At 39.7% G+C, this 26,222-nt stretch overlaps 1 protein-coding gene across 3 annotated transcripts in view; it reads left to right on the top strand.

Moving 5' to 3' along the window:
* ADAMTSL1 (ADAMTS like 1) overlaps nucleotides 1-26,222 on the top strand; it is a 755,395-nt gene that overhangs the window by 271,584 nt on the left and 457,589 nt on the right. For 2 of the 3 annotated variants that reach the window (XM_059924670.1, XM_059924669.1), the window contains exon 1: nucleotides 13,576-13,735. The exons of the other annotated variant lie outside the window; for it this stretch is intronic. In XM_059924670.1, the coding sequence (XP_059780653.1) occupies nucleotides 13,673-13,735 (63 nt within the window). In that variant the 5' untranslated portion in view covers nucleotides 13,576-13,672. Of the gene's footprint in view, nucleotides 1-13,575; nucleotides 13,736-26,222 lie in introns of those variants that run through there. 3 annotated transcript variants of the gene reach the window in all.

Below are 26,222 nucleotides of genomic sequence, written 5' to 3'. Positions count from 1 at the left end.
TAAAAAAGAAAAAAAATGATTCCCAAATCTCCAACAGAACTAAGGAGATGAATGTTTAAGAAGTTGGATTCATTGGGTTATCTAAAAAGTTGTGAGCTCATTAGCCCACATTGCTGGGTGTTTTGAAGAGCAATCCCTAAGTATGATTCTCCCCATTTGATTTTAACCCCTGCAAGAATGATACTATTAACCAGCAATAATTGACAAAGAAACAAGGATGGAAGAGAGGAATAGAAGGAATGTGGGAGGATATCAGGCTGCAGGGGGAGAAGATATCCTCATAATGCACAAGCAAGCAAGTACCAAATTCCAGCTTTGCCGAGAATATTTTTGGAGTCATGACTAGACATAGTAACGAGAAAACCTTCTAATGCTCCCAACTCGAATAGAGTTGAATCTAGCAGAAGTGGGAAGACTGTTGGCACTCTCCTTCCAGAGTTGCATTGTTTTGATGTTCTGACTCAAGTCTTAAGCATGACATTTCATGATCGGCTAAGCCACGGAGCAACCACACCCTATTCTTGGCAAAAATATACATCATATTACATTACCAAGGAGAGCACAATGGAAAGTTTTTAAAGTAATAAATAAACACTGTGTCTTATTTGTAAATCTTGTCAAGATTTTCAAGGACTTGACTAGCTCCACAGTGAAACCCCTGTTTGTTTGTTGTATAAGATGTGGCACGCAGACTAACTGCTTCAACAACCGGCTCCTTTTTAGTTTCAGCTTCTTCAGCCCTAACTGAGGGGGAACTTTCCTCTTTAGTGGTAAAAGTAGATCCATGTTTTATGGCTGGAGAGAGTCCAGGGCACTCAAAGTGAAGCAGACGGTTGTGAAGAATTATTTATGGCAGATTTTGTGATGCCTGTGTCGTACTTTGATTTAATAGGGGGTAAAATGAAATCTGAAGCAGAATGAATTCAATTTCCAAATTTTACTAGGTATACATGCAGGTTTTACACCGGGGTACCATCGCTACCCCCAGCTTCTTTTCATGGCTTTCAGTCTTTGCAAAAGTAAGCTCTTCCTTGAACAGACCTGTGAAAGTACTACTTTGGATCATCCACAGAAGTCTCCAGGATAACACTCTGAAGTCTAAACAGCAGACCTATTCGGCTATAACACACATGGTGGATGACATCCTTGTCTACGATGAGCAAACTCACGTTTCAATGGAAATCACCCTCCAAAAGAAGGAGAAATAATTATAGAATCCTAAAGCAAATGGCACCACAAATTGCTTTTGCCAACTTTTCCTAAAAACATAATATTGGCCTATGAGTGGTAATATTGGCCATTTAAAGATATCATACATTGTCATTCTGCAAGGAAAATTAAATACTTGTTTCTAATCTAATTTTTAGTAAGTATAACTTTTAAAACAAGTCTTCCTATACCTCATCCTCAAAGGGAATATTGTGTTTCCAAAAAAAGTGGCATAATGAATAAGCAAAATAAATCTTATTGCTAAGAAACATAATACACAGATGTGCAGATTTTAGTAACTATCAGAATCAAATTTTGTTAAATATAAGATTTTAACCTATATCAAAAAATATTATTATGATAAAAATAATTAATGTGCATCATCTTTTTCTCTTTGATTTGGAGAGCAAACTGTATCGTTTTGGTTCTTATATCATTACTAATAGACATGTTCAGTGCATCATTTTTGTCCATATATAAGGTAGAAGTAGATGAATTTCCCTTGCCTTTTTATTAATCTACCCAACCAGTGTCATTATTAAACTGGTATCCCAGACTGAAAGAAGAAATGAAATTGCATTCATTTGTAAAGCAATGAGCTACTTGTCTTAACCTGTCAAACACAGACCTCAGGACTGAGAGAAGGGAGAACTAGAACAAGGTGCTGAACCACAATAATGGTCTTTGAGATAGCAGGCAGGGAAGGGAGTAGACACAAGGAAATAACATTCAACTTCCTTGGCCCATTGATTAACAGTTGGGAAATAAATGTAAAGATAAATAAATAAAATAAAAATAAATTTATAAATGCACACATATATAAAAAGTCTGTGTGTGTTTAAGGTATACATAATATAGGTATAAATTAATACATGTATATGTGTATAAAGTATTTAAAAAGTGCCTATTAGCCATTACTCAGCTTAAGAGATTGAGTGGTACCAATGTCTTTGAAGACTTTTGTTTAGAAATAAATTTATTCATTCAACAAGTACTTATTGAACACTTACTTATGTGCTCAACCCTGTACTAGATACTAGGATATGGTGTTTAACAAGACCGGCATGGTTCCTGCCCTTATGGAGCTTACAATCTAATAAGGGAGAGAGAGACGTTAAAATTGTAATCACACAAATAAATATAAATACAAATGAATAATAACTGTGAACTGTGATAGGTCCTGTGCCAGAAGCATTGAAAACAAACAACAGGAAAAGCCAATTTAGATTGACAGATCTAAGAAGGTCTCTCTGAGGAACTTTTAAGATGAAAGTGAGGAACCCTTGGAGTTGAATCAGTAGAAGAATGAGAGGGAGAACGTTCGAGAGACAACAGGAAGAGTGCAGAGGCCCTGGGAGTGCACAGGCCCTGGGAGTCCAGCCTCGTTTACACTTAAACTGAGAGAACCAAATCTAATCTACATATGTGAAAACTTAGTCCAGAGAAATACTTCCCTAATATTTGCTTTCCTTTTGAGTGAGGGTGGCATTTTTGATGTAGCTTTGGTAAAGCTTGTGCTCGTTTTATTTTCTTAACTTATAGGAAATTTAGTCATCAGGCAGGGTTCAACATATCCATTATCACACTGAGTTCCAGTTATTTGGCATAAGGATTAGAAGTTCATATCAGGGCTTTCACTGGGATTGCTTTTGCACAGGTAAATTAATACTTCTTTCATATTCTTTTTTCTCTTCCTTAAAAATTTTTATTGTAGTAAATATGCATCACCTAAAATTCACCATTTTAGCCATTTTTTAAGAGCACAGCCCTGTGGCATTAAGTACATTCAAATTATTGTGTGACCATCACCACCATCCACTCCAGAATTTTTTTAACCTTCCCCAACTGAAACTCTATACCCATTAAACATTAATTTTCCACTTCCTCCCTACCCCCAGCTCCCAGCAACCACCATTCTACTTGTCTCTGTGAATTTGACCACTCTAGGTACCTCATATAAGTGGAATCAGTCATGTCTTCAAGGTTCATCCATTTTGTAGCATGTGTCAAACTTCATTTGTAAGGTGGAATAATATCCCATTGTACGTAAATTCTATGTATATATGTAAATGTGGTGAAAAGCACATTTCAGTTATCCATTCATCTATCAACAGACACTTGGGTTGCTTCTACATTTTACCTGTTGTGAACAACACTGCTGTGAACATGGGTATACATGTATCTGTTTGAGTCTCTGTTTTCTTTTGTTTTGGGTATATATCCAGAAGTAGAATTGCTGGATCATACGGTAATTCTATGTTTAATTTTTTGAGGAATCAAACTTGTGCTTTTTTAATTCATATATTCAGCAAATGTTTATTGGACTCCTACTGTGTGCCAGATAGCTGTGCCAAAGGTTGGGAATGAACAAACACAACACAGACATTGCTTTCAAGGCTTACAGTCTAGTTTGAGTAGTTTGTTGTTGTTGTTCTTTCTTTTAATTGTAGTGATGATTTGGAATTGATTCATTAACTTTCTTTCAGCCTTCTTGAGACCAGTAATGTATTTGTGCAGTGTATGGCAAGAGTGCCCTCATGACCCCAAGCTTCACTAACTTGAGGCTGTGAGCAACTGAGTCAACTAGAACCAGATGGAAATAGTACATTGTCCAGTAAATCAGGTGACTTGGGACATGGCCATCCTCTCCCCCATATGCATCATCTGTAATAGTAGAAAATCATTTCAGCTAAGTCTAAAATTTGATTAATAGAATCTCTACAGATGAAATTGTAGTACTGTTCTATGAATTCTACTAAGATATTAAATTTGATTTGGGGGAAACTAATTTTTCCATTTGAATGGCATTATACCAATGGAAGTAACATATAAGAAAGAATAATACAGTTCAAATAAGTTTTCTTAAATAACTGTAAATTTCCTCCAAATAACTAAAGGTAGAAAAATGTAAACCTTAGCAAGGGTAGAATAGGCTTGGAAAGCTTAATAAATCATGATGGTGACAAAAATGAGTTTAGCCCCCATAAGGGTAAGGAGAAACAGTGTTTTAATCATCATCACAAAATCACTCTCTTATTCCACCATCTCCTTCAGAGTGCTGCATAGCCAGCTCCCAAACACATTGAAAAGTTGTTTAGAATAAAATTGCAGTGCAAAACAAAACAAAACAAAACCCAAGCCACTTACGTGAGATTTTTAAAAATGTGAAAATCAAGAAAAAAAGATAAAACCGTAGGCTGAGGAAAGATTTAGCCCCTAAGCCCAAATTTTTATCCTGAGCTTCCTAGTAGCTAAAGCAAAGATGGAAACTCAGGGAGTTACATTACTCTCATTAACTGAAAAATAAAACATACCAGCCTGTCAAAGACATGCTTTTTGTACTTGACCATGATGTGCTGAGAATTTGCCATGGGAATTTTTATATAATTGAGCTATATAGGCAAAACTGTCTTAGATAACTTTACAAGATCTCAAGAGTATTTCACATATACACACTTCTATGTTAGTCATTAGTCAAATCCAGGGGCATAATATTTATTCAGAAACTGTTAAGGCAGTTCTGAAAGAGACCAGTATGAAATGGGCCAGGCTTGTGGCTTTCTGATGGTCTAAGCTGACAGAGGACTATACTGTATAGCTTGGCCTCTATTTGTTTGATAGTTTTGCAAAGTCCTGCCCTCCATAAGTTATGTTAAAACGTACATGTTGTATTAAACACATTGTCTCATAGAAGTCTGGAGGTAGGCAATCCAGGAGTGATATTCCGGAGTGTCAGGCTGTCAGGACCCTTTCTCTGGGGCATCACATCCACTGAAGGTTATCTCAGTCCAAGATGGCTGCTCCAGCCTTCACATCATCATTCCAACCACAAAAAGGAGGGAAGAGTGAAGCAGGAAATGCTCTTTTCTTTAAGGACATTACTTGGAATTGTACCCAAGACCTCTATTTACATCTCCTTAATGAGAATGTTGTCACATAGTCACACATGGCTGCAAGAGAGGCTCGGAAATGTCTCTTTTCTGAGTGGCACTATGTATTCATTACCAAAGCAGAAAAAGAATGACAGATATTATTTAATATTTCTGCCACAAATAGGTTATTTAAAATATTCTTTCCTTTAAAATGCAGGCTAGAGTTTAAAAACCAAGATGATGAGAGCAGAAGTAAATGCATATGATTACAGTAAACATTCTGCTTACAAAGCCATTCTATTTACAATGCTACTGACAAGAGTGTTTCTTTTTTTTTTTAATTTATATTTTATTTATTTATTTATTTATTTTTGCCTGTGTTGGGTCTTCGTTGCTGCGCGCGGGCTTTCTCTAGTTGCGGTGAGCAGGGGCTACTCTTCGTTGTGGTGCGTGGGCTTCCCATTGCGGTGGCTTCTCTTGTTGTGCAGCACAGGCTCTAGGCGCGCAGGCTTCAGTAGTTGTGGCTCACGGGCTCTAGAGCGCAGGCTCAGTAGTTGTGGCACACGGGCTTAGTTGCTCCGCGGCATGTGGGATCTTCCCGGACCAGGGCTCAAACCCGTGTCCCCTGCATTGGCAGGCAGATTCTTAACCGCTGCACCACCAGGGAAGTCCCCGACAAGAGTGTTTCTATCCCAGTCCAACTGATAGAAAGTGAGGAGGGCACAGAAGGAGAGCTGGGGTGGGGGGGTGGCAAAGGAAAGACATGTAACCAAACACCAAAACCCATAACTAGGACTGTGTGACCATTTTGATTAGAATGTACCTCTCTAGAGCAGACCATAACAAAACCTGCATAGTCGTGTGCCTTGGACCTTGCTGCTTCTTTATTTTGTACATCCTAGATGTGCCCCCACTGGCATTACTCCTCATAGTATTGTCAAGTGACATGTAGCGAATTTCCCTCCTTCACTCTCTGGCCTTGAATGCAAACATACCTCCAGGCTAGGACTTGTGTCCCTTCCAGCTGCTCCCAAAGGCTTCTGTGATTGGCTTCCACTCTACAATCATGTCTAAGGAGGGGGGTTTTCCCCTTTAGCCTTGGAACCCTGTACTTTCCATAACTACTAGTTTCTGTGCTGGGAAACCAAGATTGGATTTTAACTTCTAGGAAATGCACATGTGAAAAAGATAAATCTCTGAATTCTTTTACCTGCTTCTGCCAATCACACCTCTTATTTTCCCCTCAGGACACCTGCATTTTAGTCATGTTTTCATTGTTGTTGGCTTGTATTCAGTTCTCTATGTTATCCTTTTTTTTTTCTCCTTTGGCCATGCTTACCAAGTTCCATATTCCTCATGAAAGTCTTCCAAAGAAAGGCCTACCACATTTTCAAGTAGGAAAGATAAAACATCCAGTTTTACCCACAAACCTCATGTCCTTTTCAGAAACTTAAAAAATAAAGTGTATTATAAATTATTTTCAGTTAGAGGCTCTTTTTTTGTATTTCACTATGTGACAGTTTTGGATATTTCTCTGACAGTATTTATCATTGTGATAGGAGATAATCTTTGTAACTTAACAGAGAAACCATGCATCTAGCTGGTGTCAGCAAATAGCACAATGATCTATTTTATTTTAGAGGAAGAGTTCTATGATTTTCCATAGTTTAACTGCTGTTCTGAAATTCAAATTTTATTTCAAATGTCATCTACATTTTCCCTTAGATTTTAGAGACTATATTTTCTTTTCTTTTGTAATTCTGCTCGCTTTTCTTCCTCTTGTTTTTCTTTTTTCCTGCTACCGTATCTGTAGACATAGCATATGTTAATTAATGCCTGCATGAATTTAACGAATATTTATCTAATGCCCATTATGTACAAGGCTTTGTGGAGGAGCTGGCATTGTCTACACCTTAAAGAATGAAAAGGATTTTTAGAGAAGCAGAGGTGGGAGGAAGGATCTTCCAGGCAGAAGGGACAAGATGAACAAATACACAGAAGTGGGGGGATTTGGAGTATTGGAGTCAATCAGGTATTTCAATTGGGCTGGAGCAGGACTTTCTATTATCCTGGGACGGGAAGCGGATCAGGGAGGTCCTTGAATGCCAGGCTGAGGAATTTGGCTTTTGCATTTTAATCCTGCTCTCTCTATATTGTCTGTAAATCTGTTCACACCCCTTCACCTATTGTCTGGCTCTGGGATAATTATTTTATCTGTAGAGGATGATGTCATGGAAATAGTGCTGAACTAAGAATCAAGGGCCTTGGATTTATATATTACACTTGGGTTTAATATGTGACTGTTACTACCATAATTCAAACCTTGAAGATTAAACTGGTGTCTCTCTGTGTCAAAAAGGCTATGAAAGACAGTTTGTTGCCAGAATTCTCTATTTATCATGCCTTGCACACAGTAGGTGCTTAATAAGTGTTTTGTTGACTCTACTTCAATAACAAGTCTCTGAGATCCATGATGTAACCCCAGCAATGTAGAAAAAGGAAGAACGAGAACCACCAGTTTGAAGGTGATGAATAATTCTATCCTCCCAGTGCAGTTCAGTGCTCTATTAATGAGTTTGCTTGCTTGTTTGTTTATTTGTTTTTTTCCAGGGAAGAGGGTATCCTAGAATTAGAATCTAAATTATGATAATGATTTTATCCCAGAATTTTATTAGAATTTTCAAGCACATAGAATAGTTGAAACACATGTACAATGGACACTCACATAGCCACCGCCTAACTTGGTAAAGATTTATCGATCTCTTATTTAGTACCAAACTCTGAGCCAGACTCTGCAAACCCCTCGCTCCACCGCCCACAACAGCCCTGCAGTCCTGAACAGTAGTCTCCTCATTTAACAGCTTAAAACAAAAACCAAACAAGCAAAAGAATGGGTTCAGGGACTTTCAGCAATTTATTTCCTTAGAGCCCTGCTGGTGGTAACTAGGACAGCTGGGACCGTCTGGCTCCAAAATCTGGGTTCTTTCCCCTCCACCAAGCAGCCACCAGAGTTCTTCTCTGCTGCTGGCCAGGCTCACAGATTCTAACCAAGTCCCTACAGTGTGAGCAGCCCTGAATTCAGCCTTGTAGACAATAGGAAGAGATGTAAGCAGAGGCTCCTAGTGCTTCAGGAAGCGAGAGATGAGTCAAATCAAATTTTAAATTTTGTTGCGCGCCTTCCACATGTAACATGCAGTGCTAGACACTTTGTAGGGGGAGATCACTGAGTATGGGATCTGAGACTATGGGACAAAGAATTTAAAAAACGTATCTTTACCCTATAAGCAGCCTAAAATAGTGGGTCAGCGTGAGTCAAGCATGGGTCTCATATGTCCCTGCTTTCTCTCTGTTTACTCTGTTCTCTTCACTTGCACAGGCTTTCCCTTTTTCTTTGCAACCCTAAAAGTCTCCATAGATCTCAAGGTCTTTTTCAATTTCCATTTTTTCCATCTGGATTCTTACTCCTCACTGAGTCCTCAGACCAGCAATGACCTCTCCCTTCTCTGAACTCCTGTGGCCCTTTGCTCTACAAAGAGGCAGTGCTGTCTAGTGGTTATGAACACAGATGACCTGGGTTCAGATCTTGGGCCTTCCCCTCTCTGGGTATATGATCTTGACAAGTAATTTAATTCCCCACGCCTCAGTTTTCTCCTCTGTTAAAGAATCGGTCTAGGTTTTCGTAAAGAGAACAGAATTTACTCTTGCTAATTTAAGCAGAAAGTGTTATAAGGTATTAGTTAACTCACAGAAAATTGGAATTGTCAGTGAAAAAGACTAGTTTGAGCTTTCTGAAGATTCTCGTGCTACTGTGCAGTTGAAGATTACCAAAGGAGCTGCTGCCTCTTCCATAGCCAGGAAGTCACCTGCTTAGTGGAAATGCAAGAGCTGCATAGCCACACACCCACTTCTCTGATGCAGCTAAAAAACTGCATGTCCCAGGCCTGCCTCTTGACACCCACAAAAGTAATGACTATTAGCATGGTTGCAGGCAAGCCACATTGCTCTGTAGCCATTTTTACAAGTACAGAGAGCAAAGTGCGGTCTCTGCCTCACTTCCGCCTTCCAAATCTTAATGGGAGTGCTTCCGAGTGGCCAAATCTAAGTTGCATCCATATACTCTGGTTTCTCCTCAAATCGTATAGATGCTTTGCCTTTTTAAAAAAAATTGCACCCAGTATGCTAGCTGCAAAGGAGTCTGGGGAATGTAGTTTCTAGGTTTCAGGCCTCTGTGTTTCAAGAAGGCACTGGGTGATGAATGTTGACAGCTAATCTACCAGAAATAACATCCATATGAGGATAATGTATACCTATTCATAGGGTTGTTGTGAGGATTACAGGAAATAATAAATAGAAAGTACTTAGAACAGTGCCTGGCATGTGGGAGACTCTCAATAAATGTAGCTGTTTTCGTCAACTTCTCAGAGAGTTGTCCAGAGGAAAGTCAAACTACCTTAGATAGAGCTCCAATTTCCCACCTGCTAATAAGTAACTAGGATGAACCCACTTATCAAGAAGGGCACCAGTTTCCTCATCTATAAATTGAGGATAGTAATCCCTTTCTACCTGATAGAGTTTCTGTTTATATCACGTTAGGTCACGTGTGAAAGATGATTTGAAAATGGTAACGAATGCTCCAGTTGCTTGGGTGTTAAAGGGCTATTAGGTGAATTGTACAGACTCCTGCTCAAATTCCAGCTCTGCCCCTGAGACTAGCAGTCGGCTTCCAGTAGCTTGATCTCATTCAGCCTCACTCTGTTTCTTCTCTGTTTAATTTTCAGAATTAGCCAGGGGAAATCAAACCACTTCCACACATGCCCGTGAGGATAGTTAAGACTTGGGCGCTGCCATAGCCACCTCCTTCAAGAGGGGAGATGAGGCCCTAACCAGCTCGCCATCACTTCCCACCCCTGAGTTCTTTCCAGAAGACCCTCTGCCCTGTCTTGACAACAGTCACTGCAACTAGAGGGCCAAGCGAGAAGGCCCAGCCTCAGGAAGAGACAGGTGGCTCCGGAGTGAACCCTGTAAGGCAGTCTCCCCGGGGAGAGAAATTCCGAGAGTTGAGCTCACTCTTTCCTGCCATAAAGCACACTGAATGTTAACAGCTTGCTCCTGTCCGAGCTGGTGTTTTTTAAATTAAGTATTGTTAAATCCATACCATTTGGAATGATGCTTCAGACAGCTCTGATACTCTCTCTCTTGCTTCTGCTTTCATTTCACCTAATATATTGTGCAGGGGGGCCGTAACCAGTATTACAGCAGCTGGGGCCGCCACCACTGCTGCTGCGGCGGCAGCTGCTGGTACTCAGACACTGGCAGACGGCTTTCGTTTAGATACCTGGAGAGGGAAAAAGGAACGTGGCCAACGCCCTGCTCAGATGCCCTAAGAGGCCCTTCCCAGGCTGCTGCTAGTATGGGTCTCAATTACCTAGGCTTTTATGTTATTTTTCCTTGGCACTGAAAAACGGTTTTAGAAACGACAAAGATGGGAGACAAAGGAGTTGTAGACTAAAATAAGACACTTTCCATTGTCGGGTAACATATGCCCACCCTAAAACCTGGGTAGCCTGCCTTCTGTTCTTTTGCCTTTACTGTAAACGTCCCCCTCCAACCAGTAGGACACCACTGTCAACATCTGCATACACACACACACGTATACACATACATACCTACACGTACATACATATATACATATATATTTACATATATGTGTATGAGATGAAAGTGATTTAGAGTCAGAAGACCCTGTTCAAAGGCCATCCAAGGTAAGTCACTTAACTTTTCTGAGCCTCAGTTTCCAAATATAGAAAATTGGGTGAGTACTTAACCCACTTCGCAAGTAGTCAGAAAAGTCAAATGAGATTGTGGGTATAAAATCATTTTGTAAACTTTAAGGAGAGTGCATAAACTTTGGAAATTTGTCAGAATTAGCTCATCCCCCAAACTTACCCCAGTCACCATAACGCAACTTGATTTTGTTCTTCTTTTTCTGAAATTACAGTCAGCAGGGAGTTTGCACTGCAGTGTGTAATGCTTGACTGTACAGTTGCTTTTCCTCATTTCTCTGGAAGGGAAACGCTACTCACAAAGGGACCAGAAGCTTGAAACATTGTGGCGGGCATCCTCTGAGCATTCAACATATGGCTGAGGGCTTGAATTAAAAATATACTATTCAGTGACTTCATTAAGGTGACTATCTTGCTGGATATTGACATGTTCATCAAACCTCCAAGGCAGAAACCTCTGACTCAAAATATCTAGCCAGTGTTTATTTCCAAAGCAGGAAGGAATCTAGACTAGCACAGAAGTGGCTACCGATTATTCTCTGACCATGGCAATTTGCTATCTATTCTGCTACAAATGGTACTGTATCATAGTCATTCTTGCTACCCTTCCTTTTCCCACCACCTGTTCTTCCCTTTGGATCCTCCTGATGAATGATGTTTATGTGTGAAGAGGGAGGAAGTGGTATTAGATAAAATATTCCATTTTTTAGAACGAGTTGAAACTCTTTAGCCAATGACACTGATAGAAGAAGAAAACCCGTAGCAGAAAGTTCCATTGTGTAAAAGAGAGATATATAACACAGCTTATGAGTGAAAGTTTATTTGAATCAAGCCATTTTTAATATGATGAGGATTTCAGATAATGCCAGTCAAGCATTTTTACATCTCCTCATGAATACTGTTTAGCTTGTGAGCATTAGCTAGTTTTTGAGAGATTTGTAAAACTAATCTTTCTGAATGGGAAAAGCATACTTCAAGAAAAGGACCTCTTTGTTGTGGATTTGTACTATCCGTCTTTCTAGGTGGGGGAAAAGGTGGATCCTTATATGCCCTGACTTTCCTAATAGGTTGAAAATGGGATTTTTAAAGCTCTTCTGTCTTTCATTGATATTCCGTATGAAGTACGTAACCTGAAGTTGAACAACCTGCTTTTCTCCACCTTTTTGAAAAGCAGCACTGCAGGTATGTATAGAAGCAGACCTGCCTGTATTCACATGCCTGTTATGGCTTGATCAGGGTTTCCATATTTGAGCGTTTCATGCCTCTTGTCAGTATTTTTTTTTTACCAATGAAAGGAAAGAACCTTAATTCTAAATGTCTTCTACCTTCACCCTGTTATATTTCTGGGCTATCAGGAGATCTACAAAGGAAGAATTTCCTGGTGACACCCCTATGGAAATGTAAGGCCAAGTTTGCTATTTCATTCTTTCAAAAATTCAATGATTTCCTTAACAGATAAGGTGAAAGGCATCCTTGTTTGACACTTGATGCTTTTCTAAAACTATAATAAAATCCCCCTCTATTAGAATTCAATCTTGCTTGCTGGTGGTTTAACCAGACTCAGAAGCTTCCTGACCTTCTCTTTGCTGTTGCTGGCCTGGCCCCGTCATCATTTCGCTGGTCATCAGTACTTCCTCCAGGGCTGGAGTGGATGGGGACGGTCATCTCCTCATCCAACCTCTTGCAACAGTAGAAGGAAAAGGAGGTAAAACTCCCTCCAGCCTTTTCTGCTATATTATAGCAGCTCTGATAAAGGACGTGGATAAGGAGGAGGCTGAAACTGTTGGTTAAAAGGTTTAGGGATTAACTGAGGATTTAATTCACCCTTTCTTTCCCTCCTTCTGCTAAAGCCGATAGTTGAGAGTTGGCACTGTGTCAAGACCAGGCTGTTCCTCAACCCCGAATTTCAGCCCCATACATCTCAAGAGTCTTTGCTAAGGGCTTCTTTTTAAACAGGGGATCTAAGTTTCTAATTGTGCCTTGAGCTTTAGTAAACCTGGGCTATTTTAAATTGTCACTTTACAAAGAAGCAACCTGCTTTTTTTCTTCTCCTTCAAATCAAGTCATTACTACACAAAGTAACTTATGCCTCTATTTAGGCTTAGTGAGGAACTTTCAGAATTTTATACAGTCTCCCTTTTCTAAGTGAAGGGGGAAAATAAAGAGGAACTTTATGGAAGAGGCATAAAGCAGTTGTACAGAACACGTTTAAAGGGCACATTAAGTCAGTTTTTGTCTGTGATTCTTTCCCTTTATGGCATATGTTATATATTGACAGGGATTAAGTTTCTCTCCTGAATGGAACAATACAGAGTCACAGGGAGCTACTGTACTTTACAAAGCAACAGGCACCAGCACAAGCAAACGGCAAATAGAAATGTATCTCACAAAGAACTAACCAGGTTAGTTAACCGCACAGGGCTCTGCTTCATCTTTTGCAATTCTGCATCGTTTGCATTTCTCTTCTGGTTCTGCTGCGCGCTCCTCCGCTCTCGTTTCTTTTTCGTCCTTTCCTCCCTTTCTCGCTCGCACTGTTACACTTTCTCTGTCCCCCTGGCTTTGTTATTCAGCATGTCTGATTAGCAGGAGCCTGATTGGCTGGCTGCCGGCTCCGAGAGAGATTCCATTCAGCTTACCCCCCACCCATCCACCCACCCACCCACCCCTCAGTCAGGAAATGTGAGCGGGGCTGATGGAAGCTGATAGGCAGGACCGGAGTGTTAGCACCAGTACTGGATGTGACAGCAGGCAGAGGAGCACTTAGCAGCTTATTCAGTGTCCGATTCGGATTCCGGCAAGGATCCAAGCATGGAATGCTGCCGTCGGGCAACTCCTGGCACACCGCTCCTCTTTCTGGCTTTCCTGCTCCTGGTAAATGCCTTTTCATTTCAATACATCGCTATGGCCATTTAGTCTGGGTGCTGTTGTGGTGGTGTGTACGTGTGTGTATGTGAGCGTGGGTGCCTGTGTGTATCTTTCTCTTCAAACGCCAGGTAAAATAATTTACATGATTAAAAAAAAAAAAAAAAAAAAAGCTTCTTGCAGAATTTTAACCCTAACTTCCTAAGCAAAATAAAGTCTGCAAGACTTTGTGGGATTAGTTAGAGGTAACTAGGAATACTGAGACATACGGAGACATGAACTTTGGGACATACTGCATGGAGTTTGTGAGCTGAGGGCTGTATAAACGGTGGTGTGCATGCTTGGAATTTAGGTAACAGATGTCCTGAAATCAAACTCACTCACTGAAGTGTTCCTGGAATACTTTTGAAGGATGGGCTGTGAGGGGCTTTCCCCCACTACCTTTTATGAGTCCTCCTTCCTCTGTGCACATGTGCTAGGGAAACAGGTAAAAGAGGGAATGAAAGCCTCTCTGTGGCCAACCCAGATTATAGCTCATAATTACGGCAAGTCATCTGCGGATACAAGTTAATGCTAGTATTTATGAATTGAGGATTATGGTCTTTGATCTCAGATCTGCTTTTGAAGAAGAAGAAAATGCTGACTTTTTGTGCAGCTTCTTTCCACAGTCACAGTGATAAGATGCTCTGCTCTGGAACGTCAGCACACACTGCATTTTTGACTCGAAGTAAATGTTCCGTTGTGACTCATACTTGGTTTTATGGGCAGAAAATGAACCTTTACTGTCCAAAAAAAATCTACACTCAAAATATTAATAGCAATGCACATTTTTTTAAAACCAGAGTGTTCTGGGCAGGCAGCTTCGTAAACCTCATCTGCAAGTTTGATTCCAGAATGTGCACACACTGAGTCCAAACAAACGTGCTTGTAGCTCTCCCTGTCGCATTTATGGAGAGCCAGGCCTTCCTCAGAAGGTAACCAGGCAAGAAGGGAAAAAGGGAAAAATGCAATGCATGTATAGGTTGCATTGATTTGTCGAAGATGAAGGGATGTTTGTTCTGATTAGACTCTGACAAATTTGATCTGCACTATCATTTTGAAGAAGGGGAGCAAGCTATTTAAGCACAAATTTTAAAACTCCAGGAAGGCTCATCATCAGAGAGTGATTAAATATGTTAACAATTCCACTTCTGATTTGCATCATTGTAGCCAAGAAGTCATAAAGCTGCATTGCAAAAGCTGTATATATAGAAGTATATTTTCAAGTTCTCATAGAAATTTAAATGCAAACTGAACTTTAGGCATGAATGGACTGTACGTTTTTAGCTGTTCTGAAGAATATAAAAAGCAGAACGTTTAGGTGTGCTTTATGACTAGTGGGGCAAGCAATTTATGAAAGGTGTCTCATTTTTTCCATATGGGACGTGTTACTTATATACACGCCATTGGTTTGCCTCGTCTTTCCCTCTTTGTATTTTTTTAAACGCAGGGGTTATTTTCGCATTTAATTACATCATGAAGCAAATTACCAGCACACAGTACTTTTTTGGTATCTTCATAAAGAAGTATGATCTCATTATACTTTGGAAAAACTTGCCCATTCAGGAATAGATTGTTTTGCTACCCACTTGGTAAATTACATTATATTTCTCTTTGATATCTTGAATATTCATATATGTGTTTGAACATATAATGACGCTTATATGGATAAAAAGGAGTGTTTGCTTATTTCCGATTTGAAACATAAAACATTTTGTTTAAATTACACTAATTGTATTCTGAGGATAAAAGGAAATAAGACCCAGGTTTGCTTTATACCTGTATTTAAATGAATTTGGATTCTGAGAGTCAGGCTAGGAAAGAAAGAACTGCCCGGTGAGTGCCAAGATACATCCCTGTGCAGAGTAATAACAGCGTTAGTAGTACCTGCCATGTATTGTGTGTCTGAATGTGCCAAACACGAGACCAGTTGTTTGCAAAGCATTACAGTGAATCCTCACGATAACCTTGCAAATAAGGCATCTTTAAACCCATTCTACAGATAAGGAAATAATCTTATATTTGAACTCAAAGGTGAAATAATGGAGAGAAAATAACTTGTTTGCTTTGTACTGTGGTTGTAAAATGTTTAGCCGTGATGGAAGCAATGACACAGGTTGGTCTGTAGTCTTTGTTGGAGGTATTTAGGCTTTTTGCCTCATCTTGGCCAATAAAGATGTGTGCAACATTAAGGGCACTTGTCACACTTGCTCATTCACTGTCCCATTTAGCTTTTGAGCCAAAAGTAAATTATTGGCCCAAGAGAAAGTGACCTCTAGCCTGATCAGTAGTTGACTTAGAACCAGAAGTGTGACATTTTCAGCTCAACCTTTTGTCTGGATCAGGAAATTGAACTGGGTGGCTTGTTTTTCCTATAATTGTTTTATACATTATAAGAGTCTGTCTACTCTTAGAATTAATTTAAGCAATTTTTAAAGATTCCTTTTTTTACTTACTTGGAAAACAACCTGTTTGTTTAGTGGCAAAGCCCAGTTTCTACTTCAAAACAGCCTTCATATCACTGATAGCAGAATCGTCTGTATCATGACTTGGTTCTTGAGTGTATACAAATATTGTATGCTGTTCACCCTCAGTTTTACCAAGACCCTTTCCCACTGGAGCATTATTCCTGAGACAATGAAGTCCCTGTGTCTTTTATATCTATTTTTGGTCACCACCCACATTTTCATGCAAAGCTCAAACATCATAGACTTCTTTTTTTACTCTGGACACAGTAGGACAGTAGTGCTGAGCAAGAGATTTTATTCTGATATTCAGGTCAAAGTAAGCCACATAACCCAACCTTCCCCATCTCCCCACCCTGCTCCCCTTTTCCCTTCTCCCTCCTTTGTCCCAATTGTTTAGCTCAAAAGGAATGTGGCAAAAACCATGACCGGCCATTGACATATGTGTCCATCCAAATTGAAGTCAAATCACTTCTTGTCAGAAAAGCATTTAATCAAATCTGCATTTGCTTTTTGTTTCTTTTAAGTGGTTTTAAGCTGTTTCGCCTGCTATTGTGGCAGTTGCAAGGGTAACACTCAGAATTATAATAAAGTACATGTGTTTTTCTGTTGAATTTCTTTTTCTTCTCTGCACTAATTTATACATGGAAACTAGTCAAACACAATAGCCCATTCCCTTTGGTCGCTCTGGCACTCTCCTCCACTATTATCTAAGTGGATCTATCTTGGATGGCGAGAAGCACCATTAGCTTGTGGAATGAATGTTAAATTCCTTACTTACAGCAGACTGTGGCCTGCTCCAATAAGTGTGTGTGTGTGTCTGTCCCTGTGCATGCACAAACACCTTTCTATAACTGTTTACATCTATTTCTTACTCTTATGCCTACATTGTCTTTAAGTCAAGCTTAAGGATATTTCATGTAAATCTGGAGAACGTAGTGAGGCATTTCTTTAAACATTATTTAACTTCATGTGTTTGTGACGTTTTTTGTCTAGACATGGTCAGCTACATTTTTGTTTTCTCCTGTTTTTAGCATTTCAGTCTGTTTCAGGATGACTTTCTGGCCCCCGTTATTATTTTCATGTGAACCAGTTCTATGGCTTCATATAAGTTGAGGGAAGTATGTCCAATAGTGGTCACTAGTGAACTACAAAAGAATCCTGTTACACCAAGCAAGTTTTTCCTTGAAAGACTCTGTGGATATATTAAAGACTTTTGAAAGAAAGAATGAATAAATAAATGTATTTGTGCATTTATAGGAGTGTTAATACATGTTGGTTCCCCTTTACCAATATGTATGAGTAAAATGGAAAGCAAATCTCTAGCAGACCACATGGTAGGCTATTATTCAAACTTAGGAGTGCACAGAGTTCATTCTTAGATCTTTATAACAATGTGCAATTTTAATCAGCGAAGTGTGGTTAACCCCCGTCCTTGCTACTCCTTTTTTAACCCAGTTTGTTGGTACATTTTGCACAGGGTTTATGTTTGCATGAAACATGGTTTGGTATTTTGGTTCTCCCCTTTATTATGGCTTAATCAAAATATAATTTTAAACTCATTCAGGAAAAAATACAGAGTCCTGTGAATTTCTGCATTTCCCCCAGTACCCGGTAGAATGTGTTATATATACAGGCATCATAACTATTTGTGAACTAAATTCAGAGAGCAAAGGATGTAAAGAGACTCACATGATTCTCTAATTCTCCACATGTTCGGGGTTTTCTGACTTCATATATATATCTCGTTTTTTTGGTCAAGTGACAGCTCTGCTTTTAATTTGTCTATTTTAGGTTCCAGGTCTAATTATGTAAGTTTCATTCTACCCTTCCCTCCTTGTGCATATTCTACTGTTTCTTGTGGTCTCCTGAGTAGAGTGACCCAGAAGTGACCTCTTTGTAGCGGGAGGACCATAGTCTCTTCTTGAGTGAGAGCATTCCTTGACTCATCATGAATAACCTACTGGTGAAGCATGTTGAGATAATGACAGGAAAATGTGTCTAAATCAAGTTTGAGAGTCTTGCTGTTTTTACTAATTTTCTTCATCTAGAGAGCTGGCTTCAAACTTTGTGTTTTCACCAGAATGAGACAAGTTCATGTCATCTTCTGTCTGCATCATAAAAGCCATACCATGTGGTTGAATTTTGGCTTGATTGGCAGGACTGGCTCACGAGCGGCTTAGGACTGGCATAGCAGAGGTGATGTAAGTCCGAAAGGATCCTAAATGAAATAGGCCAGCACAGCTGGGTGGGGAACCTGCCTGCTAACTGGGTATGCTGTTGCTATCAACCCCTTCTTTCCATGAGCTCAAAAATAAATGACTAAATCTCCCCAATTCCTGAACTTCAAGATTAAAAACTACATTGAATAAAGCTTAACTCTTCTGGTTTCTTCTCCCAGGGACTTTGCTAACTGAGAGCACCCAGCATGTAGGGCAGTTAGATGTTTTCTGGCTGTGTCTAGATGTCCCAATGGTAGTAGTCTGCAGACAACAGTGACCTCTGGCTTTTTGTTTGTTGTATTTCCAGAAACTCAGTATTTATAAATCATTTTGAATAGTTTCCTCTACTTGTTAATAGTCTCTCTTCCGGTCATAGAAGTATATCTTATCTCAGCCACTATTGTAACCTTTATTTGAAGAAAAACCGTAATTTTTGTTTGACTGCCCCACCCTAAATTCCACCAGTGTACAGTCAGTATTTAGTAATTGTTTGTCAGAGGCGTACATAATTCACTGTATTCTTGACAATATTTTTAAATGTAATTTCTTCAAGTTCTTGTGCTTCCTTGTATTTATTTCTCATACTGTACTTAGGTTTCTGTCTAGTCAACAAGGTTGTGGGTGACAGAAGAGGGAGTGACTTGTTTCTCCTACCTTTATCAGAATGCCTGGTCTCAGTAAATGTTGTCGAATGAATGAATAAATGGATGAATATGAATGACTTGGTAAGAAAATATAAGAAAAGGGTAAAGCACAAGTAGCAAGGGGAACGTGTGAACATCCATTTCACATGCGAAGCATTTCACCAATTCTGGTTTTAGTAAGACCAAATCAATAAGCCTAATACATTCAAAAGAGAAGGTACATATTCTGTTTTTCTTCCTCTCCACACAATGAAAAACAATTGAATGACGATCCTTTTTGCCATTGTTAATTAGAATGAATTTTGCATGTTTCATATCTTTTTTTAAATCCATTTAATTCTCAAGTATTTTTTCCTTTTACAAAATTTGTCCTCAGGAAGAAAATGATACTTATATTAGCCACAGTTTTATAAAATTGGAAAGTTTCTCATTATAGCAGAGATAATGTTGTGGATTCACCAAAAATTCATTTCTTTTTACTACTGGGCACAAAGATAAACTTTATTTCGCAGTTTTCTCTGTAATTAGTTGGTGCAGTATGATTGAGTTCTGGTCAATGGAATGTAGTTAGAAGTGATATATGGCACTTCTAGGCCTGACATCTCCCACATAATCCTCCAAGTAAACAAGAACTCTCTCTTTATACACCTTCTGGATGCAGAGAATCCAGTAAAGAACTTCAAGACTCTAGAAAATAGTCAAGCCACCAAATGGAAGGCCTCATCCCTGAATGAGCAGAGCCCCACACCGCCATGCCAGCCAGTCTCACAGAATTACATTTGTGAACATTCGTTTAACCACGAGCAAGCAATAAACCCTCGTTGTGTTAAAACACTGAGAGTTGCGGGAAGGTGTTCTTTGTCGTACTGAAAACCTTTTAAAATAACATTGCTTCACATTTAGATGAAATGAATGCTTTTAAGTAAGTACGAATACCACTTTCCATTTATTATACGAGAAAATTAAAATAAGGACATGCCATGTCACCCTAATGGTGGTTTAGTCTTTGTGGTTTCCACTTACTGTATACCTAGAGTTCTCTAAGTACTTGCAGGTATGTGGAAAAATGGGAAAATGGGTCCAAGTCCTTTTTTCAAACAAAATCCAGGAGGGGGTGGAAAAGGCAGGGCTGTGGTAAACAGTTGGAATCTCATGGAGCAGAACAGGACCACACAACCTGGCCAAGGGCACAGAACCACACAGACCCAAGGGTCTGAAAAGGATACCAAGAAGCAGAAACTGAGGCACAACACCAATGCAGCGCCAGAGATGTCAGAAAATAAAGGAGTGAACAAGTGACAGAGAGGGGAACAGACTCATACACGTGTGCGCGCGCACACACACACACACACGCACAAAACTTATAAAGTAAGACACACTTCTTGAGTATATCTAGTCTCAACCATCTTTGATACATTTTTCTAGGAGGTGTCCAGGTGTCAGGAAAGAGCCCTGGTTTTAGAGTGTGGCCATCTGGGCTCTAACACTGATTCCAGCCCTATGATCGTGGCCCAGTCACATAACTCGCTGAAGCTATTGTTTCCTCATCCATGCACGATTGTCCATCTCTCCTAACTCTCCAGGATACCTTGAGAGGAAAACGCAGCATTAGATGTTGAAGTGTTTTGTCAACTTCAAAGTACTATAAAATTTCAAGTGATTTCTTTCATTCATGTGAAAATCACTTATCTATCACCAACTGTATACCCAACACAGAGCCAAGCTCCATGGAAGATAATTTAAGGCACAGTCCTTGCAGTGAGGAGCTTGGAAGGTTGTTGGACATTCTGTTGTCAATGTTTTTATTTTTTAATTTTCAAAAAACTCTTCTGTAGGGAATAGTTTTTTGATGTATATAATTACTTTCAATTACCCCACAGGATGGCTCATTTTGCTTTTCCCCTCCTGCTTAGACACTGGCAGTTTAATCCTCTCATCCATGTGTAAATGTAAATTATGGCTTCCCACAGATGATCAGTGTATTATCTTCATGGATATTATCAGTCAGTATTTGACTTCAAACATTAAATTTTTTTCCAATTTCTATAGTTAAGAATATCAATTCGTGCAGCAGAACACACTATAACAGTGTCTTAGTTAACATAAATTCTTTGGGAAAAAAACTTTTCTCAAAGCAAATATTTATCGTTGCGAGAATTATCATTAACTGTGTGCAACCAATATCTAGGGAGTTTTCATCTGCCCACTATCATTGGGGCATCATGATGGCAGACTTCAGTCTTACGTAGTTTCTACTCCATTGTGCTTATTTTATAATAACCAAAATCCAGGCAAAATATAAGCATATTCCATTTGGAATTATAATTCTGTAAGTGCAATTAGTATAGTAAGTTGCATCTCCCTACCTCACTAGATTTTTATCTAAAGTTCTTATTAAAATAAGTTAATTACAACAAAACCCAAAAGGCCTTGTGCATGGAAGGGGGGGATAGTTCAGAGAAAGGGAATAGCAGAGAAGTCACAAATGTGAGCATACGCCATTTATAATACTGGAGACTTAGTCCACTTCTGAAGCAAGAAATTGCAGGACTCTAATAGTTTCACCACCTGTGAATTATTTGGGTGCACCTCATAAGCGGGTTCTTTCTTCTATTTGTTTAAAGAAATAAGTGGTATGTTCGCCAATTCTACACTACATTAACTTTCACAGAGTTTCCATTTTCATTTTCATTGCTTTTTCAGATTTTTTTCCAAAGGTTCTGCCCTTCTCCAACTAAACTTTTGGGTATTTTCCCCTTCAATTTTCGTCTGGGGACTTTCTCTAAGTCAGTTCATTCTGTTGGTATAAATGTTAGGACAATGGAGGGAAGGAGAGTGATAACCTAAGACATCCTGACATAAATTCCAAGAGCACTAAAGAAATGAGACAGGAAATTAGAGCAACCTATAATAAATTCAAACTGTCCAATAAAATAAATATACCTCACTTTGTTCCCTTAGTAAAGTATGGTAGGGTGTCTGATTTCTCAGCCCACTTTACCATTTGAAGTCTGCCAGAGTATTGTTCAAATATTGTACTTCATCAATAGAACCAGAAATGAAAAAAGGTGTTGGAAACAATAAGAACTCCTACTGTTTAGGTGCTGCAGTGAGATTTAGAAGAAAACTTTTTAGAAATAGTCTGTTTTTTTATTACAGTTATTATAACCATTTGTCATCCAGACCAGGTGCCATACACTTTTACTTTGGGGCTTGTACCTGGTCTAAGATAGCAAACATGCTTTGAAATTACTGTTACAGAGTGAGTTTAATTGACATTTGGATTCCCAGGACATAGATTTATTGTGTTTTCGAATTAAAAAGAATCTTTGAGGTAGCATAAAATGTGACCTCAGTTGACTGGGATCTCTTTGAAGGCAGAACTTTGGTTTTATTTTGTCTTAGATATCTTTATATCCCCAGCACCAGACAAAGAGTTTGATTTACAGAAAATGTTCAGTATAAGTTTGTTGTTTGAATAAATGAATTTATCACCTATTCCAGCCCTTTGATTTCACAGATAATTGAATTTAACATATAAATGTTTGCAAAGAGATTGGAGACATATTTGCCAGGAACACCTAGTAGGTAGGATCCAGAGCCTGGAATCTGGATCTCTTTCCTTTGAGTCCATACTCCTTTGAGAAGGAGTTCATTCTCTTTCTGTTATACTGTATGGCCCCTGAGGACCTTTGTATAAGAGTCAGCCGAGCCGGCCTTGGTAGAGAAAGGTTGAAATGTTGAAATGTCACATGCAGTGGAAACCGAGGAAGCAATGAAGCTGATGGAAAATCATCTTGAGTTAAAACTCGAGGATCATTGTTGGTTTATAAACATTGGGGTGACCTGGCAAGAAGAGGGGACTGAAGTCTATAAAGTTTATGTCTTGCCCTAGACCTACAACATTATCAATAAGCTTCATTTCTCTTGCTTTCCATATCAATGAACAGTGTGAATGTGAAATACAAAATGGTGATGTATTTGTGAAAAAGACTTCATGGGGGACCTTGCACATAGTAGGTCTCCAAGAAGTGTTAGCTTCCTTCCCATCCCCCAGTACAAAGTAGTATATTCATTGAGAGCCTGCTGTATATCAGGCCCTGTGCAGGGTACAGGGTATACTGTGTTGAACAAAACAGACATGGTTCTAAAGATGGGTCTTTCTACATGTAACATCAGAAAGGATTTGAGATCGGGAGTGGGGAGGACAGGAATGAATTGGCCAGTACGTTCCATTGGTTTTATGTTGCTGTCATGATATTGTTTTCTTTAAACTGTATATTTAACTATTGCTGATGTAAGGGCATCTCTGCCTAAAGAAATAGACACATTAATTCATTATTTATAGTGATTCCAGAAAGAATGTGTTAGAAAAACTCTAAAACTCTGAAGATTTATATTTAAGGTCACTTCTTTGAGCTATGCCTTTTTTTTTCTTTTTTTCTTTTTTTGCTGGAATCCTCTTTTTTAGTCATACTGAAACCAAAGCTTAATGAGTGTATTACTTGGTCTCTGTTTATTTGATACATAAACACTTGTCTTTTCCATCTTAGAAATATGCTCAAGCAGGGAAACCTTTACACCAGCCCCTCATTCAAGTGAATAAAAGACCAGTCAACAGCATATAGAGCACTAATTACAGTAGGTTTTTCCTCAAAAGGTTTAGCTTGCTCTGGGGAAACCATTTGTATGAAGGACCTTTAGAAATCTTTGAGCATCACCTGGCAAACAGTCAGCATGTTCTCAGTTCTCTGCTAGGAGGGGTTCTGATTTTCCAACACCTCTGCCATGTCCCTATGACCAGTCCTAACCTGCCTTAATCCAAGGCAGGCATTCTTACCCCTGGTAGTTTGCTAAATTTGCTAACTTTGCTAACTTCAGTTTGGTGGTGCTGGGACCCAAACCCTGTCCTTTATGTCCGTTTTAGAGTTCTAGATAATTGAAAGAAGTGGTTCCCAGATCTTGGATGTCGTAGACCATTAAAATTTCAAAAAGAAATAAGATTGTGTTTGCAGGTAGGCAGGGAGTATGGAAGACAAAGTTTCTAATGTTTTAATTTTATTAGGTAAGGACATATAAAATAAAGTTCTATCACCTAAGTTTCATAAGTGAAGTAATAATAGTTAATACTATAGAGAGTGCTTGCTTCAATGTGAGATATACTTTACATATATTAAGTTATCTGATTGTCCTAACAACCCTAGGAAGTAGTTATAATTATTTTCCCCATTTTACAGATGAGGAAACTGAGACACAGAGAGATTATATAACTTGCTTTAGGTTACTCAGCTAGTAGTGGCGGAGTGCAGCTTTGAACACAGGCAGGGTTCACTCTTGTTCCAACAATGCCATTTTGTTTCACCAGTGGTTCAAGAAATGACAGGTTATTTGAATAAGCCCAAAGTTTCAAGTATATAATTTCAGAAGAGAAACTAAACACATTTAGCTCTATGGAAAACTAACCAGGGACCTTATTGCTCTCCTTATTCTTCATATCAGTGAAAAACTTTGTTAGACTGACCTGCTCTAAGCCAGACAATTTCCCTGGGACACAGAGATGAACGAGACACAGCCCCGCCCCTGAGGACGCTCACAGATTCTAAACAAAGTTTTAAAAAGATAACACAGGGCTTCCCTGGTGGCGCAGTGGTTAAAGATCCGCCTGCCAATGCAGGGAACACGGGTTCGAGCCCTGGTCAGGGAAGATCCCACATGCCGCAGAGCAACTAAGCCCGTGCACCACAACTACGGAGCCTGTGCTCTAGAGCCCGCGAGCCACAACTACTGAAGCCCGCGAGCCACAACTACTGAAACCCGCGTGCCTAGAGCCCGTGCTCCGCAACAAGAGAAGCCACCGCAACAAGAAGCCCGCGCACTGCAATGAAGAGTAGCCCCCGCTCGCCTCAACGAGAGAAAGCCTGCGCGCAACAAGGAAGACCCAATGCAGCCAAAAATAAATAAATAAAATAAGTAAATTTATTTTTTTAAAAAAAGGTAACAGACTGAGGCTGAGTGGAGGACATAAGATGCCACAGCAGCACAAGGAAGAAAACAAGAGAAGGAATTTGGCATTTATTTGCTGCAGTGCCCCAGGCTCCGTGCTAGGCAGAGAATCACTCGGCCTCTAGGTGGGTCAGTGAGGGTGACTTAAAAGATGGGACATTTAAAGTGAGCCTTAGGAGATCAATGGAGGTTCACCAGGTAGACAAGAGAGGGAAAGGGGGCATTAGGCAGAGGGACCTGCACGGGCAGAGGCACAGAAGAAGGAAAAAAAGTGGAGTCCGAGGAGCTGTGAGTGAATCCCAGTGGCCAGAGCATGACAGCTCCTGCAGGGCCTGGCGTGACATGCCTGGGAGCTTTGGCCCAAGTTTGTGTTTTAGAAAGACATCTGTGCTGGCCACACAGAGTGGAGAGACCCCGAGAAAGGAGGCTGGAAGGCCATTTGATTATGACACCACTGATAGCGAGAAGCCATGAAGACGGCAGCAGCCCCAGTGATGGCAAAGAGGGGGAAAGATCCACCTATACGGCTACATAGTCACTTGCAGGAAAAAGCCCTGTGGTCCTCTGGGCTCAGAGGCTCTTATAGCACCAGCTGTGTGCCCTTTAGGTCCCCCTGCTCAGCAGACAGCCTGTACCCTGGCACTGAGTAGGTGCTCAATTGTATGCAGAAGGAATGCGCGAAGGAGTGAATCATTTTATTCAAGGCTCCCCTGTTCAATCCCTTCCCTACAGTCAGAGATTTTTTTCTTTTTTTACTAAATTATAAAAGGCCTTCTGGAGTAACAAATGTCTCAGTCTTTAAAACCTGAAGAACTTTCTGTCATTCTCTCAGGAAAGAGAATTCAGACTCAACCTTTCTGAAGAGATGGCCACACTGCTGTGACTTAACCCTTTATTCACTCTCAGTGAACCTTTCCAAATACATAGAGGCTATTTCAAAGGGGCACTCCTGCACTTTTTGGAAAGTTTTATGACCTCACGTAACACAAAGGCCATCGTGGGGAGTCATTTTTGTACTTTGGGGTGATTGTTGTCCTCAGAGACGGCAGTGTTTTCCCACTTGTGGTTATTTATCTGTTTTCTCACCAGACAGTGCTTTATTCAACTCTTATTCATGTCACAG

The sequence above is a fragment of the Balaenoptera ricei genome, chromosome 6 (assembly GCF_028023285.1).
Source record: "Balaenoptera ricei isolate mBalRic1 chromosome 6, mBalRic1.hap2, whole genome shotgun sequence".
Classification (NCBI taxonomy): Eukaryota; Metazoa; Chordata; class Mammalia; order Artiodactyla; family Balaenopteridae; genus Balaenoptera; species Balaenoptera ricei.
The sequence above is the reverse complement of the archived record's forward strand: the minus strand, read 5'-3'. Positions and strand labels throughout refer to the sequence as shown.